This window comes from Periplaneta americana, chromosome 8 (genome assembly GCF_040183065.1).
Source record: "Periplaneta americana isolate PAMFEO1 chromosome 8, P.americana_PAMFEO1_priV1, whole genome shotgun sequence".
NCBI lineage: Eukaryota > Metazoa > Arthropoda > Insecta > Blattodea > Blattidae > Periplaneta > Periplaneta americana.
This window is the reverse complement of record NC_091124.1, coordinates 132,689,427-132,707,166: the sequence shown is the minus strand read 5'-3', so window position 1 is coordinate 132,707,166 and position 17,740 is coordinate 132,689,427. Positions and strand designations below refer to the sequence as shown.

The window sequence follows — 17,740 nt, the reverse complement described above, 5'->3', positions numbered from 1 at the left end:
TGTAATGAAGAAGCATTAAGTGGAAAGTTAAAGTTCCCTGTTAATCAACAAAAGGAGCACTATATTATGCTGGTGTTGACGAAAGATTTATTTAAAAAATAAGCAAGAGATGTAAAGGATGCCAGTGGATGTGAAGGTTTGTCTATTCAGGAGAAAAGACGCAATACAAAACTGGCACATACTAAGGTTGATATTGATGACTTTGACAAAAATAATGTTAGTTCTGAAATAAAAAAGGGAATATTATCTGCCAATAGATGCTTTTATGGTCTTAGAAGACATGAAATCTCAAATTATATTTAGAAGTACAAAAATTATGATGTATAAAACTGTTATAAGGTCTGTACTATCTTACGCATCTGAGAGTTGGCCATTGTCGAAGTCAGATGCAACATTATTATGTACATTTGAAAGAAAGATTCTTAGGCAAATCTTTGGACCAGTTAGAGAAAATGGAACATGGAGAAGAAGATATAATTTCGAACTGTACAGATTATATAATGAGCTGGACATTGTTAAATTTATAAAAATAAGAAGATTGGATTGGGCTGGGCATGTTGTGAGAATGCAAGAATTGCGAAGAGAGTTTTTAAATTTATTCCGATGGAAAGAAGGAAGGTTGGGAGACCGAGATTGAGATGGGAAGACTGTGTGATGGATGACATCAAGACTTTGAGTGTTAAAAATTGGAGAAGTTTGGCGATGGATAGGGAGGAATGGCGGAAACTTCTGAAGAAGGCCAGGGCCCATGAAGGGCTGTCGTGCCATCGATGATGATGATTGATGACTTTGATAGGTGCGTGGTGATGCATTATCCAAATTTTTATGCAAATAAAAAATCTGTCCTTATGATACGAAAACAGCTGCCAATAGTGAAAGAAAGCATGCTCTTTCCAAAGGGGGAAAGTTCACTTTTACACATTGGCAGACAATTGGAATTTAAATGGAGAAAATCTCAAAAACAAACGTAAGATACTGTTAGAATACTCTCGCTTTGTTCAATTGCATCATAATTATTTGGTTAAAATGCAGGAACTGAAACAAGGTCAACGACCACTTGTATACGTGGATGAGAATGGACAACAGTTTAACATTTCGAAAGTTTGGCAAACAAAAGACGAGCCAGGCAAAAGATGAGACAGACAAATGTCTTTTAAGAGATTAGTATGAAATGTGATGGGCATGCCTCTGGCCGTGACGTCACGCTTTCGTCATGTTTGTTTTGAAGACATGGAGCTCAGACGTGAACAGTATTTTTAAAAACCACATCCTTCAAGTGATCTCCTCCAGCTGCAATGCTTCTTGAAAACTGTCATGACATGGACACACAACTCCTGATGAATATCTTCAATTTCACGCCAAATCTTGTTCGTCACATCTTCATTATCATGAAATTTATGGGCGAACACTCTCTGTTTCAAATATTCTATAAGGAAAACTCAGGAGCTGTTAAATAAGGTTAACATGAAGGTCATGGAATATTACCAGATCAGGAGATGATGTGTCTGGAGAAGAAACCCTGCAAAGTCTGCATACTGTGATGAACTGTGTAAGCAGATGCCCCATGTTGCTAGAACAATAATTTTTTAGTACTGTTCTGAATTCATTGTTACAGCTTCTTCAACAGAATTTTAAAAAGTAAGGTACTGAAAGATGCTATTGCACATCATACAACAACCTTTTCGCAAAGTAATGGTCTTTCATGGATCTCTCTTGGATTGTCGGCTAATCAGTATTTAAGGTTCTGCTTGTTAACGAAACATGACAAGTAAAAACTAGCCTCATCACTCATTAAAAGGTTATTACAAAATCTAGATATTCCTGTGCCTTATAGTAAGTGAAGTGTTGTAGCATTCTTTGCGATTATCTTTGTCGTGCTGGCTCAATTCTCGAGCTACCAGGAGTTTGTAAGGAAGTAATTAGTGTTAGCAGATTATTTTAGTGAAATAAAGGACAATAATGGTTCAAAATATAGGGCATTACACGAAAATGTGGGACATTATACCCATAGAATGCCAACTGTCAACTGTTCGAAGTCAGGTTTGAACATCAAAAGTGATATCACACATGAGCCAGGAGATAAAGGGGTAGGATGGCCAATTCCTATCACCATCCATTCCATAAAACGCTGATTAGTAACATATTACACTAATCAGATACTATCAAGTGAGATGTACTGCTTGATAATAAAAGATATACATATCAGCCAGAACCTCAATCAAAGATATAAATCATTAATAGAATTATTTGTTTACGTGAAAGAAGGATATATAAAACTTACAGAGGCAAGTATAGGGTCTACCAATAAGAGTGTCTTACTTTTAACATATAACAGCTACCATGTTTATGAAGCTATAGCAGTCATATTTTTTCCCATGGTTACGTTGAAGAATGAACTAAAGCAGATACCGGAGTAGGAGCTGCTATAGCAGCAGGAAGTCAAGAAGAAAATGGAATCTGAGCTCTCCTGGTTAGAAAAGATGTTTTTGATAAACATGCGAGAATAAATTTATTTGCCTAGTTCCTTTTAAAATTTTGTTGTTGACAAATAATCATGAAACTTTACACCATTCCACAATGCGTAGAAATCATTAAAATGTATTATTTAAAAAAAGCCATCTGTTCTCCAAGAATTCCGTGCATTACATGAAGTGTACAGCGTGTATAAGATAAAAGGCTATGATAAGGGATTCATTTTGGCCTCAACTAGACAGGATGGATCTCAGAAACGTCTTGTTTCAGCAACATGGCGTCATACTGCTCACGAAACAGTTGACCTTTTGAGAGAGAAGTTCTGAGGCTTCATCATTTAGCATGGTGGTGATGTTAATTGGCACCCAAGATCATGTGATTTAACGCCGCTGTATTACTTGTTATTGGGATATGTAAAACAATGGGTTTATACCAACAAGCCAGAAACAGTTAATGACCTAAGGAACATCATGTAGCTCAAAAATGAAAGCCTTACATTCTGAGACTTGACAACGCACTAAATGAGGATGACTCAGATAGGTAGGCTAACTGGAATTTTCTCAAACTATAATGCCAATGTCAAATAATCCATGGTGAATCCTCGATCTTAGCTTATCAAAATACCATCTCGCTATCACAAACTTCACTGATATTGGATAACCTTGCACTTAATACCACATTGTTAAATAACTGATTAAAACATTTATTGATGTTAAACTTCAGATGCCTAGGGAAGAATAAACAGTCTACTGATGGAATATCAATGCACATCAAGGTGAAAAACTACATAATAAAATTACTTACTATAACTTATAATCAACAAAACACTTGTAATTCACAATAATATTAGACAGAAGTGACTTTCAGATATGTACATATCACGAAAATATTTCAAAAGACAAGAGCCCACATATAATATTCTCCAGATCAAAGTCATGGCCTCATGTATTATTGAAAATATAAAATAAATGAACTAATAACACATCAACTGCAAGAAAAGCCTTAAGGCGACGACTTACGTGAAAGTTCCCTAACTGACTCCTTATCAACACCTGCTAACAGTGAAACTGGAATTTTTGGAGTCACCTCACTGCTTTCTGTCCAGTCTTCTTGGTAGTCCTGGAGAGTCAGTAGATTTTCAACCAATTCCATAATAGCTGTGGTAACAGACGGATGAGTCTGGGTACGCAGCAGAAGGTCCATAATACATGGTAAGGGAGCAATATTCTTCTTCCCTTCTGCATGTTTCGCCAAAAGTACAAAATACCTAAAATTACAATGCAGCATCATTGGTTGTTAACACTAACTCTGTCAATACATAACACATATTTAAATTCCTCTTGTTTATTAGTTTAATTGGCTTTGATTAATTTACCTTGGATGTCGGCTCCAAACCAGAAACAGCTTCAATAGTGCTGTAGGACTGTGTATTCCCTCCACTGGCAATTTCTCTAAACAGGGCCATACTAATATTCTGAATACTGTGTCCACCTCTGCATTGCTCCAAATATAATTATCAAAATGTTCAAAGAATTTAGCTGAAATTTCTTGGCATGAATTACGTAACCTGAGTAAAATTGGCAGATACCCAGGATGTATGATCTCTCTCTGTGTGAGAGAACCAAATATAATAGCTGATATACAAAACAGGACCCGCAGCAAGTATGGTAGTATTTTTTGTCCCATCAGCCTACCAAACTTATCCATTATTACATTCAGGAGGTTCAATGAGCTTTGTAAGCGTTTTGGAGGTATTATGTGTTGCAAATCCAATTCGTTTAGGATAGAATCCACCATTGCAACTGGATTATCTGTGGAGACAAAAAAAAAAAAAAACAAGCAGTGTAAATGTCTGAAAATATACCAATGAATTCATTTAGTTCCATACAAAGTTACATAGTCCATAAAAAAGGAAAAAAGAATGGTAACAAAGGACTTCATTGTTTATTTTCATTCTCTGGAATTTTCATAATGTATTTCTTGATAAATGGCGTTTATGATTAATTATTTTGATGACTAAAATATTTCATCATAGAACTCTACTGGGAAGTAAGAGGGTTAATGGCGCAAGTAAATACATAACCACTGGAAACCAGCCAACCCATGTTTTATTATAAATGGTTTTTTTTAATTATTTATAGTATCCTTTCAGGCCAACAAATCTGTCTTCTCATTATCATGAGAAAACTCATTATAAGATTACTGCCCTGTGTAGATTCTACACATATTTGATTATTTTATTATATTCGTTCAGTTGCAGGTCACTGTAACTTTTCCAGCTGACATACGAGTTGTTGAAAATAACTTACTTAAGGAACAAAAATTGCAAAAGAGCTGTTTCAATGTACTATAAATAGTTTCTACTTCCTCAACAAAATGTCGAGTTTGCGTCAATATATAGTGTTAAATATGATCGCATCCATACCTCGTAGGACGCAGGCGGTTATAGATGCGGAGGGATTACATACCCGGTATTGAATTTTTTGTCTATTTTGATTTTTGTTTATTGGTCTCCGAGATGTGTTTCTTTATTTTGTTTAATACAAAGAAAAGGATGATGTTTGCTCATTCCTATCCGAGAAGATTTCATTTAGTCTCATTAAATACAAGATACAAGGGAAAGGATTGCTATTATGTGTCTAACTTGCCCTTTGTAAATATTTAACTTTCTGTTAAATATTTCACAATATGGTTATTATCAGTATACAAGAAGTAAAAAATGAGAATGAGAAAACAAAGTATAGACTGAGATTCGAACTCGAAACTTTTCGAATACAAGAGCACAATGCTTCCGACTACTCTATGCGAGAGAGACGATGACTCTTCTCTTTAAGAAGCATGTTATATAATCATCATATAGTGGTGGCAGTGGAGTGTTGGAAACATTTACGACAGAAGAAATTCGTATTTGTGTGTATCATGCTCTGACGAATGCACCCGAAGTCTTCCGAATTGGACATAGAATCTGGAGCCCGGTCATTTTTTTGTCTAAGAGTGTACATTCCTGCTATTCACATTAAGTCACAAATAGCTGCAGAATTCAGAAATTGGTTGAAATAAAGATTCACACCATATGCTACAATGCAACAATGCAATAACCTGCTAATTTGGAGAATAATGAAAAATACTTTCAGAGATTCTCTTTATTTGATAAATTACGTGGAAACAATCAGGATTATGATTTAGCAAAGTATAGATTTGAAACGTATCACATTATAATTATATACACTAATTTTAAATCATATACTTTTCAACACGGACAATAAAAAAAAAATATATATATATATATATATCAGTTGAAAAAGAGCATGAAGTGCCTTAACATGAATACATTGTGTAGCGTGGAGAAAATAAATCAAAATTATATAACTGAAGTTATTTAATTGTAATTAATTAATTAATTAATTAACGTGACAAAAACTATGTGCTTTGAATTTTAATTCAATAACATACTATTTAAAAAAATTATCTCTGTAAGACAAAATCTTTCTTCATACATTAACAGCAAAGAAAGTAATTTGCAGGATGTAATTAAAAAAAACTGTTGCAAGTACTTACATAACACATCTACATTAAAAAAGTGACTTTCACATAATATTTTGATTCAATATACGAATATCGTTCTTTATCAAATACATACCTTGAATCATTTGTGCATATATTTTGAAAGCCATCTCAGCAAAAGTGATCATTTCATTCTCGTGACAGCCAGCAAGAAATCTTAAGACCAAGGAACGTCGAAACTGTCCACTTCCACCTCCTGATTTCATTCCTGTTCTTATCAACATTTTGCTGTACACAATCCTGTAAATATAACGAGATATTACTGTAGATACTGATGTATGTAACATATAAAATATACACCAGTCATTAATTCAGATTAAAGATTATTCAGAAACCACTCATAAGGAGAATCAAAATAAATTATGGGTATTACTTGAATCTAACAGCTTCCCAAACATTTAACATTACAAATCACATATCATATCACTACGTAAGAGTTAACTGACAAGGTGCATCAAGACAAATTATGGGAAATACAGGAATTTAAAAATTTTCCTAACCATTTAAAAGAGCAGTTAAAAATGTGTACATAGACACCATGAAATAGACATAATATTCATGCATCAGAAGTTTAACACTAATAAATGTTTTAATCAGTTATTTAATAATGTGGTATTAAGTGCAAGGTTATCCAGTATTGGTGCAATTTGTGATAGCGAGATGGTATTTTGATAAGCTAAGATCGAGGATTCGACATGGATTATTTGACATTAGTATTATAGTTTGGGAAAACCTTGATTTTTCTTTAATTGGTTATTTAACAACACTTTAGCAACTACTAGGTTATTTAGCATCGATGGGTTTTGTGATAGCGAAATGGTATTTGGTGAGATGGGACTAAGGATTAGCCATAGATTACCTGACATTTGCATAGTTGGGGAAAACCTCGGAAAAAACCCAACCAGATAATCAGCCCAAGCAGGAATCAAACCCATGCCCGAGTGCAATTCCAGATCAGAGGCAAGTGCCACAGCCAACTGAGCTATGCCAGAGGTCTGGAAAACCTTGACAAAAACTCAACCAGGTAATAGGAATTCGAGCCCATGTCACTATATTGTTGTTGTTTGCAGAGTGGTGAAGGAGATATTCCAATCCTGTGATGATGCTTGGCCAAGCAGTCGTGGCCTGTAAACTGTCGAAAAATTGCAGCTGCATTCTTCCTTGGGTATTCAGGGACATTTTGGGTTGAGAGAGCTTCCCACCTTTTATTTTTGGAAGTTTGGAGATGATGATTTGTTATATTTTTGTGGTATTGTGATGTAATTATTCTTTTTGTTGTATAATAGGATAATTGTGTAGCAGGTTTTTGAATAGTACCACAGCCCTTTTTGGCAAGATAATCAGCAGCGTCGTTACTAGTCAATCCGCAATGTGCTGGTATCCATTGAAAAACTATTTTTTTCTTTAGGTTGTTGAGGTGAAATAGACATTTCTAGCACTCAAGAATTTGTTAACTTTTTGGTGTCAAAGTGGATGTTATAGCTAAAATGGCTGCTTTTGAGCCAGAAAGAATTACTGCTTGCTGGAATTGAGCTATTCCGTATAAAAGATTTTGAAGTGTCATATACATATGGCCTCGACTTCTCCATCAAAATTTGTAGTATGGAACAACAAGTTTTGATGGAGAAATCACTGCAATAAGTGAAAGTCTCAGGAATCATCTATGCCACATCAATAAATTTAAGAATGCAGTTACATTGTCACATTCCAAAGCAGCTATGAATGAATGAATGAAAAATTAAAATTATAGTTCATTTAATGATGCTCACAACTGCAGAGGTTATATCAGCGTTCCTGGTGTGCTGGAATTTTGTCCCACAGGAGTTCATTTACATGCCAGTAAAGCTACTGACATGAGCCTGGCATCCACTTGGACCAGAATCAAACCCACAACCTCGAGCACAGAAGGTCAGCACCATACTGACTACGCTACCGAGGCCAGCTGTATGAATGAATGAGTGAGTGAATGAATGAATAAGCTCGTAGATTTCCCTTAAAGGGCTAGCGCCTCCTACTAGAGAGGGAAGCTCGTAAAAAAGGGCTCTCGTGGTGAGCTATTCCATGTGTGCTAGATGGTGGCATATAAATTTTTTACTGTTATGAATACAGACACGTTCACAGTCTATTGCTTCTTTTGAATTTGTACACAAAGTCCCTCCACTCACAGACACTTTCACAGTCTACCACTTCTTTTGAGTTTGTACATTAACTTCTTCTATTCATTCCTGTTGCGGATGGCACTGTACCAATAAGCTCCTGCTTCTTGTTTCAATGGGTCCACCCATCTCCTCCTCAGCCTGCCTTGTGTCGTCTTTCTACATAGGAGTCCCACATAATTGTTATCTGCGCCCATCTGTTGTGATGCAGTCTCTCCACGTGGCCAGTCTACTTCCACTTTGTCACTGAAGCTCGTCGTGCAATGTTGTCCAAATCTGTGAGTCTGTGAAGTTTCCTGTTAAATATCTTGTCTCTACACGTTAAGCCCAGTATCTTCCTCTTAATTTTCCTTTGGCAGGTCTCTAAGTTCTTCTGAAGTCTGGCTGTGAGGGACCACATCTAGCATCTGTAGAGCAGTACAGGAAAGAGACGCAAGTGTTGAGTGCATCTACTGGTAGTTTCAATTTTCGGTTTAGACTCTTGTCCAGTAGTATGAATTTAAGAGATCAGAAGGCCTTCCAGGCCTGGGATACTCTCCTTTTTGAGTTCTTCGTCCATTTTGTGGGAGAATGAGACTAGTTGGCCCAGGTATACATACTCTTCAACACATTGTATCTCTGTTCCATTTACCATTGATGGGCCATTTGACATAATTTTTGTTTTGCTGGGTTCATTGACAGGCTGACTGCATTGCCGAGATCATTCAGTTCGAGAAGCATCTGCTGTAGTTCACTGGCAGAATCAGCGAAAAGCACCACATCGTCGACTATTGAATTAGCCTGGAGAAATATCAAAGAACTTTGTAAGGTCTCACAAGAGTCCACTGTTGAAAAGGAATGGTTAGCATGTCTGCTGTGAAACGAGAGGGCTCAAATCCTTGTTGGGACAAGTGGCCTAGTTAGAATTTTTTCCGAGATTTCCACTCTCAACCAATTGAAGCACAACTGCAGGGTAATTTTCGGCGTTGGACCTTGACTCAAGTCTTGGTGCAGGTGCAAGCCTTTGGACCCTTCTCCATAATATGGGGGAGAGAGGGGTGATATGCCACTCATAAGACTTCAAGAGTTTGTTCAAGAAGGACTCAAGTCTGTAACTAAAGAATATTGGACTGGATAATAACATGTTCCCATGTGGTGACCGGGAAAGAGAATAGTCCCACTATAAGTTCATATAGATCGTAAAAGACGATCAAATGAACACCCAGGACCTGGGGGTATAGCTGAGCCACCCTGTCTTTGGGGGACATAAATACAGAGACCTGGTCCTCCAGGTTGGGGGTTGGTTCGTGAGGCTGACACCCCCACAACTGTAAAAAACATTTATTGAGAAACCTCAGCTGAAGCATCGGAATTGCAAGAAACATTGGCAGCAAATTAAGCGATACGCAGATGACTTGGATATTATGGGACAGTCATTGACAGCAATAGAAGATTGATGCGGTAATGATCAAGAACAACTGCCTGGAGAAGATTAGCACAAGACAGGGACAATTGGAGGAAGAAAATTGAGGAAGCTAAGGCTCGACTTTGGTCTGTGATGCCATCGTAGTAGTAGTAATGTTAACATATGAATGACAATGAAAACTACTACTGGGAGAAAGATGCAGTACTGGAGGATGTTATAGACAAGTTCACAATTTTATTAACGTACGCAATGAGGACACCAGTGACAATGACAGCAGTGATAGGAGTAGTGATAATGACAGTCACAGAAACAGCAACACCTAAGGTGTGGAAACATTTATGTCTGACTTCATTCCCCTGTAGCCAACTAAGTGCACGGAAGTTTTCAGATCAGAGTGTAGTGTAGTTCCCCATTTCGCCTATCCACTCTTCATGCCAACACATAGCGCAAAGAAAGTAGAAGATACCTAAATTGTTTAACCTAAATGCATAAAATCATGAAGACCAATTAAACATTGGAATGAACAGTTCAAAATATTTCCTTTGGAGTTGATAAATACTGATACAGTAATTAATTAATGATGATGTAATGTGTTCTTACCTCATTATTAATGGCATTAGGTCATGACGATCCTCCTTTTGAATTAGTTCACTTTCTTTATCTATTCTAAACACCGTCAGTTCAGTCTTGAATGTTTTATCATCAATTAACCCATATAAATGTTCTCTGTAAGAAATTACATAAAACAGATTAATTCAAATGGTTCACTACTGTATACAGGAAATACAATTTTGGTAATGTTGTAATTAATGTAAGTTCCAAATGTATGATTTATTACAGCACGAAATCTATTCATTAATTCTTTTTGACAGCCAAAAAAATATTAATTAATGTAAGTTCCAAATGTATGATTTATTACAGCACGAAATCTATTCATTAATTCTTTTTGACAGCCAAAAAAATATTAATGAAGGACTGGTACGAAAACTAACTTTGACAGATAGATCCTGCAGACAACAGCTAAACACATTCGAGTTCTCCATCATTAGACAATTTCGAGCAATGGCTAGGAGGACAACAATCTCTTCTCAGAAGTAAAAGAATCGAAGTAATCTGTCCTACAACAATGACTCACCCAGCATTTCTACTAAAAATTGTATGGATATAACATTTAAGCTGATACAACTTTATATCTATTTATTTATTAGATATAGGTAAAATGATCACAAGAAGCTATGGTATTATTCATATATACAAAAGGGTGGTCAACATCAATCATATTACTCATAATATAATGTAATTGTATATACTATAAGCCAACCTTCATAAACTTCGTAAGTGTTAATTAGATGACCTTTCGATTTATTTTATTGTATTTATTTTGCGTATTTTATTTATTTGTTTATTAAAATATTTCAGTTACCACCATCAAACACTTCCATCTTGTCATGTATAAAAATTCATTCTTCATATTATAGTGTGGAATGAAATTTTAGATACTGCATATTATTCTGTTAATTTGATTCTAATGGGTTCACTAACATTTGAGCAAAGTTACTTGTATAGAACAAGCTCTGGACGAAAATAAAATTCCAGCAGGTTTATTTATTGATCTTACAAAAGCATTTGATACAGTTAATTATTAAATTTTGTTGTGTAAACTGGAATCTATTGATATTAGAGGTATTGTTTTACGGTGGTTTCGGAGTTATTTAAGTGAACGGTATCAATATGTCTCAGTGAATAATTTGGAAAGTGATACTCTCTTATTATCATGTGGTGTGCCACAAGAATCAATTTTGGGACCTCTTCTCTTCTAATTTATGTCAATGACATAAAATTTCTTCATTTACATGGAACTGCCACTCTTTTTTGAAGATGACACTAGTGTATTTTATATTACTGACTCCATTGAAGAACTGTTTGAAAAGTTTCAGGCAGACATTATTACTCTTGAAAACTGGTTAAGCGCAAATAGGCTTTTTTTGAATTTGAAAAAAACTGTGTATACGATTTTCACTAAACCTTCATTTTATTATATTATTACGAAAGAATTAAAGTTTAATGATTCTGTAATACAAAAAGTTGCATCAGTTAAATTTTTAGGTTTGATTGCTGATGAACAATTAACCTGGGATAAACATATTTTAGCAGTCTGAGAGAAAATTGCTCCAATGTCTTGTATTTTGAAAAGGCCTTTGCCTATAACTTGTCTCTTAAATGTATATTATGCTTTTATCCATTCTCATTTAATGTATATGTCATTTATATGGGGACATAATAAGAAAACTGCTTTGAGACTTTTACAAATTATTCAAAATAGAGCTTTAAGAATTTTATTGGGTTTTCATTATTTGACTCCAGTTAAATATCTATATCAATTTTCTTTCATTCTACCAGTTGAATCAATTATCAAATTAGGTGCTGCTATTTTCATGTACAAAGTTATTAACAATTTAATACATAGTAATATTACATTTCAGTTTAATAAAGATATACATACTTATTTAACAAGACAAAAAGCTATATATTTTTCTCAGCATAGCTCAGTAACTTATGGAACAAAAGGACTTAACCATTTTTAACAACTTTCAACCAACTTCCTTTAGAATATAGACTTTTACCAAATTGCCGGTGTTTTAAGAATTGTTTAAAAATACGTTTTTGGGAAGATTATTTATTTTAATTCTAAGTTGATTTATTTCATGGTTTCAAACTTTTTCTTCTTTCTGCCCAAAACTTAATGTTATCTTACTATTTGTTCTCATTTTGCTTTCTTTCTTTCATGAATTCTTGTGTTATTGTTTGTTTTTCACAGACTTAGTTTCATGACCTTTTCAATTACATTGTATAACAAATGTATATGTTCTTGTATAGCCCCTACATATGAGTTACACTCGTTGGGGCATACTCAATAAATAAAAAAAAAAGAGACAATAATTCTTACAATTGTGGCTTATTCACACAAATTCATCAATAAAGAACAAATATTACAAGATGTTCAACGAACTTATTTACTATAGCTCAAGCAGCAGTAGTTGTAGCAACACACCTAGCTTACCCATGATCCATTCCTGGCAGAATGAGATGACAAAAAAAAAGTTATCCATGTCCTTACTACAATATGACTGTTTAGACTAGTTAACTGCCTCAAATTACTGTCATTTTATGGATATGGTTAGCATGCACTTGCTGAACATACACTGATGGAGAGAAAACGAAATTTAAAACATTTATGAGGCAAAGAGATAAAATATTGCAGTAATGTGTGAGTAGTTAAAATTAGTAAGTTAGAACTCCAATAACTGTCACATACTAGTGCAAGTAAGATATCAATTAAGCATCTGAGTGATTAATTAGTACTGATAAATTAATGTTCAATTATTCTCTTTTTCTAATTTGAATCCAATAACAATCTCGTCTGCATGGCATACAATGTTATTCAATATTAAAAACCACTGTGTATATTCACCATGAACTGATATACGAGTGATTCCACGTCAAATCGCACAAAATTATACAAATTTTGACCTTCATATTTCTGATTGCGTTTATATTTTTTTTACCAACTCTATGGGTCTCATAAACCAACAAGTGTATTTTTATTTCCTCCTAAGTCCACATGTTTTTAAAATATTACATGTTAAAATTCGTTAAAAATGTCGCACAATGCAACATTTAAAGCGTCATATTTTTAACGATATTGAAGTTAAATTTTTTTTGAAAAAAAAAAATGCATTTAAAAGCTTAAAGTACTGTCTTTTATTAAATATTTACTAACTAATTTTAATATAATATAATTATTTCAAATATTTTTTTATAATTCAATTTTTAAAACATATACACCAATGTGAAATAGCCCTATTAAAAATATAAAAAAATGCCTACTAGGTGCACTGAAGTATTCTTAATAATTCCAGAAAAAATCAGAATGGGATCTCCAATAGTTTAATGGAAATTTAATTACTTATGACAGAATGTATAGCGGTTGGCGCAGCAGCAGTGGACGGGAAGCGTTAAAGTGCGCTAAGAGGTTTATCGGCGCTGGATAACTGACTGAACGTTGAAACATTACACCCAGTACGGATCAAGTTACTCGAGGAAACACTGCTAATTTACTTATTATGATATCTTCAAATAATTGTACATTATGCTTTTCAAATGTTTCTTTTCATTCACACTTTAAATTTTCATTCGCCTACCTTCTTTCTTGAAAGAAAATTGTTTTACTAAATCTTCAGTTTTTGACAACGGAATGAAAGAATATAATTTTAATGTACCAGTTATTGGTTTTAGATTATGGTATCTGGCCTGCAAATTTTCAGTGTGGTTTTTGTGCTTATTGAATGAACAAAATATAAATGACACATTAGAAATGTTTTTTGTGACTAAACAAACAGTTTTTTTTTGGTGTTGTTATAGGAACTTGTATAGGCTAACTCTCGTGGCAAGTCTTTTAACAGTATCTCCAATGCCAACACATGGACCTTTACCATGCGACATTGCAAAGAAGTGTCATTCAGCACTAATTCCATAATCGTCTTCATGTAAGCAATTATTTTTAAAATTCTTTTTTTTTTTTTTTTTTATTGTGACCTTGATCCATTGGAAAAGTAGATGATTTTTTTTCATATTGTTAAATTCTTGCTTTAAGAAATTGATTGCTTCGGATTGAAAAAAGTGAAAGGGATTGGTGTCATGTTTCATGGTTTCTGAGATGACATTACTTTTGTAACGAATTTCTGTATCTCCTTTGAAATATACTACGAAAGGATTTATTTATTTATTCATTTATTTAAATATACAGAATAAAAAATATATTTACAAACAAGAGAAATAGAAATAAAATAATACAATCAATATAAAAAAGGAGATGCAGTAGTATTAACAAAATTTGAGACCGAATGAGCAGCGCTCATGTTCGGTCACAGTTCAGATATAATATTAATAGGTCACAGTTCAAATATAATATTAATAGGCCTATAAGAGAATATAAAACAAAATAAAGTAGGAAGTAAAATTAAAATTGTATTTTATTGTGGCTTGGCGTATGTTCCATGCACACCTTGTATTGAATCTTGTATTACAAAGGAATAATTTTCAGAAAAGTCTGCAATAACTATGTAATTTTCAGGTTGTACCTTTCTTTGCATTCCGTCAAAAATAAAATATGGTTGACTTTTGAAGGGATGATGATGCATCTTCTACATGAAAAACTTAACATGCTAGGGAGCCTTTTACTTTTGAAACTTTTCACGGGGGTATCGTTTTGTTGTATCTTTCTTTTCTTGATAGGGGATTCTATTGACATCAAACTCTTGTTTAATTCCTCAATATTACTGATTTCTAGCACTTTAGCCATAGAACTGCTAGAAGAAGTACTGGGATAATCACTTTCTCTGTCCGCACTTTCATTTGATTCATGTTTATTAATATCACAAGAACTACCAGCCTCACATATAATTTCACCTGACCTATGCGGAAATTGATTGATTTTTACGGAACAGATCACATATTTGCACACTCAAAGACTTCTTTAAATTGAGCTTTATCAATAAGTCGCGACTTACACGTCTTAGTGTACTTTTCTTTTTAAAAGCGTGATTAGGAAGGTAAATGGATTTAAACACTTGTTATATATTACGCGATCTTTACCATCACTCATGTTGTATAGAAGTCACGTCACTGCGCGAAATTCAAACTCAAACTGATTATTTTTCTCTCCTGCCATCTGTTTACTGTCATAAAGTTTACTGCCTTACTCAGCCTTGCTATCATCAAACACTTGGCTATATTACAGTATAAACATACAACACTGCGAAGGGCTTCCCCTCTTAGCTGATCTGACAATAATAAAATAATTTTAGATAAGATATTTACTGTTCCTTAAGGTATTAATCATTTGATCAGTAGTATGGTGACATCAGATGCAATGGGGAATTTCCACGGGCAGCCTTCTAGCCTATGGCTGCAAGCAGTTCATTAGCTGGGCATTGCGAGCGCGTGCATGCCTCCGGAAAATAAATTGTTACAAATGTATGGGTGCCGATCCCATATTTATAAATGCAGTAGTTTATAGATAATACATCAGCGAACAAGTCTATATTTTTTCAGATTTTTAACTTGGCTATTTAATATAGTAATTTGCTTTGAAAAAGAAACGATTAAAAAAATAGGCCAAATTTTAAATTTATTTGTGATAGGCCTAAAGTAATAAAAAGTGTTGTATTTCGTCTTTCAAATGCGCCAAACAGCAAATCTCAATTTTATGTAGACATAGAGTTCCAAGCGAGTTTATGTAACAGTGCGCGCATAATTTGCGTAAATTCAAATATTAATAACTACACAAATAATTAATAACTGTGAAAATAAAAAAATACGGGTCTCCTTATTTGATGTCCGGAATTCATGAAAAAAAATTCGACCATTTCCGAGAAGGTCGTGTTTTATTGCTGTGCGATTTGACGTGGAATGACTCATACATGAAATGAGGAATTAGAGATATGATACCATCATCAAGTACCTAAATCTGCACATTCAATTAATCAAAGACTTTAACACAGTCTTTGCTTCATAGTACACTGTGTCCACACTAAGAGTATACAGAAATAATAGCTTATAATTCCTTAAGATAAAGCTCAATCAATAGAAAACTGTCCAAGATTTTGTTTCATACTTTTTCCATGGCCATTGTTGTGTGCAATGTTTTGTTTCAAGCTTATTGTTGTGTGAATGAAAATTTGCATTTATCAGTCTAGTTCCTTGTCCATAGAGATGTGGACGGTACAGCAAAAAGTTCAATGCATGCTCTGGTTTGCAGAATTGAATTTAGTTACACGTGTTCAGAGGTGCATATAGAGGGAATGGAATGTGGAACCTCCTACACGCAAATCAATTTACGAGTGGGATAGAACTCTACAAGATAATGGAAGCTTGATTTCAAAAACAGGGAAACATTCTAAAAAGCATTGGCCGAAATGACTGAGGATCAGGTATGTGAATCATTTGCTAGATGCCCACATAAATCAATTAGGTAGGCTAGTAGGGTACTGCAGATTCCTCATTCAACATTTCACAAGACTCTAAGCAAACGTCTCCAGATGCATGCTTACAAACTTCAGCTCCTTCATCAACTCAAACTAGATCATTGTCATTGTCATTGTGATGAGATGATTCGGCATATCGATGAAAATCCCAGGTATGTCGATTTGTTAACGAAGCAACCTTTCACGTTTGCGGGAACGTTAAATGTCATAATTGCCACATATGGGGTCTCAGAATCTCTACAGAGTGACTGAACATGAAAGAGACTCGCCAAAAGTCAATGTCTGGTTGGGAATGCACAAAAATGGAGTAATTGTTCCATTCTTCTTTATGGAGCCTATGGTGACAGGAGTCACGTACCTTGATATGCTGAAGAACTTTGCTACTCTGCAATTTCCGCCAGGTTTAACATTTCAGCAGGATGGTGCTCCACCACACTTCCATTGAAATGTTAAAACGTTTTCAGATGTAACCTTCCGAAGAAATTGGATTTGTAGAGGTGAGCCAACTTCCTGGCCACCTAGATCCCCGGATTTAACTCCTTTGGACTTTTTTGCGAAGGGATTTATTAAAATTTTTGCATACAGCAGAAATGTTCGTAATTTGATCGATTTGAGACAGCGTATCATTCAAGCAGTTGAGCTTATAACACTTGATACATTGGTGAATACCTGGCAAGAAGTTGAGTATCATTTTGGTACCTGTCGAGCTATAAATGGTGCTCATGTTGAAGTGTACTAGTGGAAATAGAAATCTTTTCAGTTACTCTATACGCTGTTATTTCTGTATACTTGTAGTGTGGACACAGTGTATTATTTCTTAACATATTATATGCATATAATACAATAGCATAAGCAAAACAACATAAAATACAGGACACTTACCGATAAGGCATCAAGTATTTGTACTTGTATGCACTGAGACAGTCAAGTGCCATCTTTTGAACTTCAGGGTTCTTATGACTTAAACAATCTAAGTACACCCTCTTCAAATCTGATTCCCGATACATGGAACGTGGATCCTTCATTTTGCTGAAGATGTTCATGTGAGCAAGCAGAGTCCTATTAATAATACAGAAAAATTATTTAGATATGACTTG

At 34.5% G+C, this 17,740-nt stretch overlaps 1 protein-coding gene across 7 annotated transcripts in view; it reads right to left on the bottom strand.

Moving 5' to 3' along the window:
* The window catches only part of LOC138705059 (small subunit processome component 20 homolog), a 297,829-nt gene that overhangs the window by 144,548 nt on the left and 135,541 nt on the right, over positions 1-17,740 (bottom strand). For all 7 annotated transcript variants that reach the window (XM_069833649.1, XM_069833650.1, XM_069833644.1 and 4 more), the window contains 5 exons: positions 17,526-17,702; positions 10,198-10,323; positions 6,113-6,276; positions 3,848-4,283; positions 3,492-3,739 (listed from right to left, as the gene is read on the bottom strand). In XM_069833649.1, coding sequence (XP_069689750.1) covers positions 3,492-3,739; positions 3,848-4,283; positions 6,113-6,276; positions 10,198-10,323; positions 17,526-17,702 — 1,151 coding nt within the window. The remainder of the gene's footprint in view (positions 1-3,491; positions 3,740-3,847; positions 4,284-6,112; positions 6,277-10,197; positions 10,324-17,525; positions 17,703-17,740) is intronic.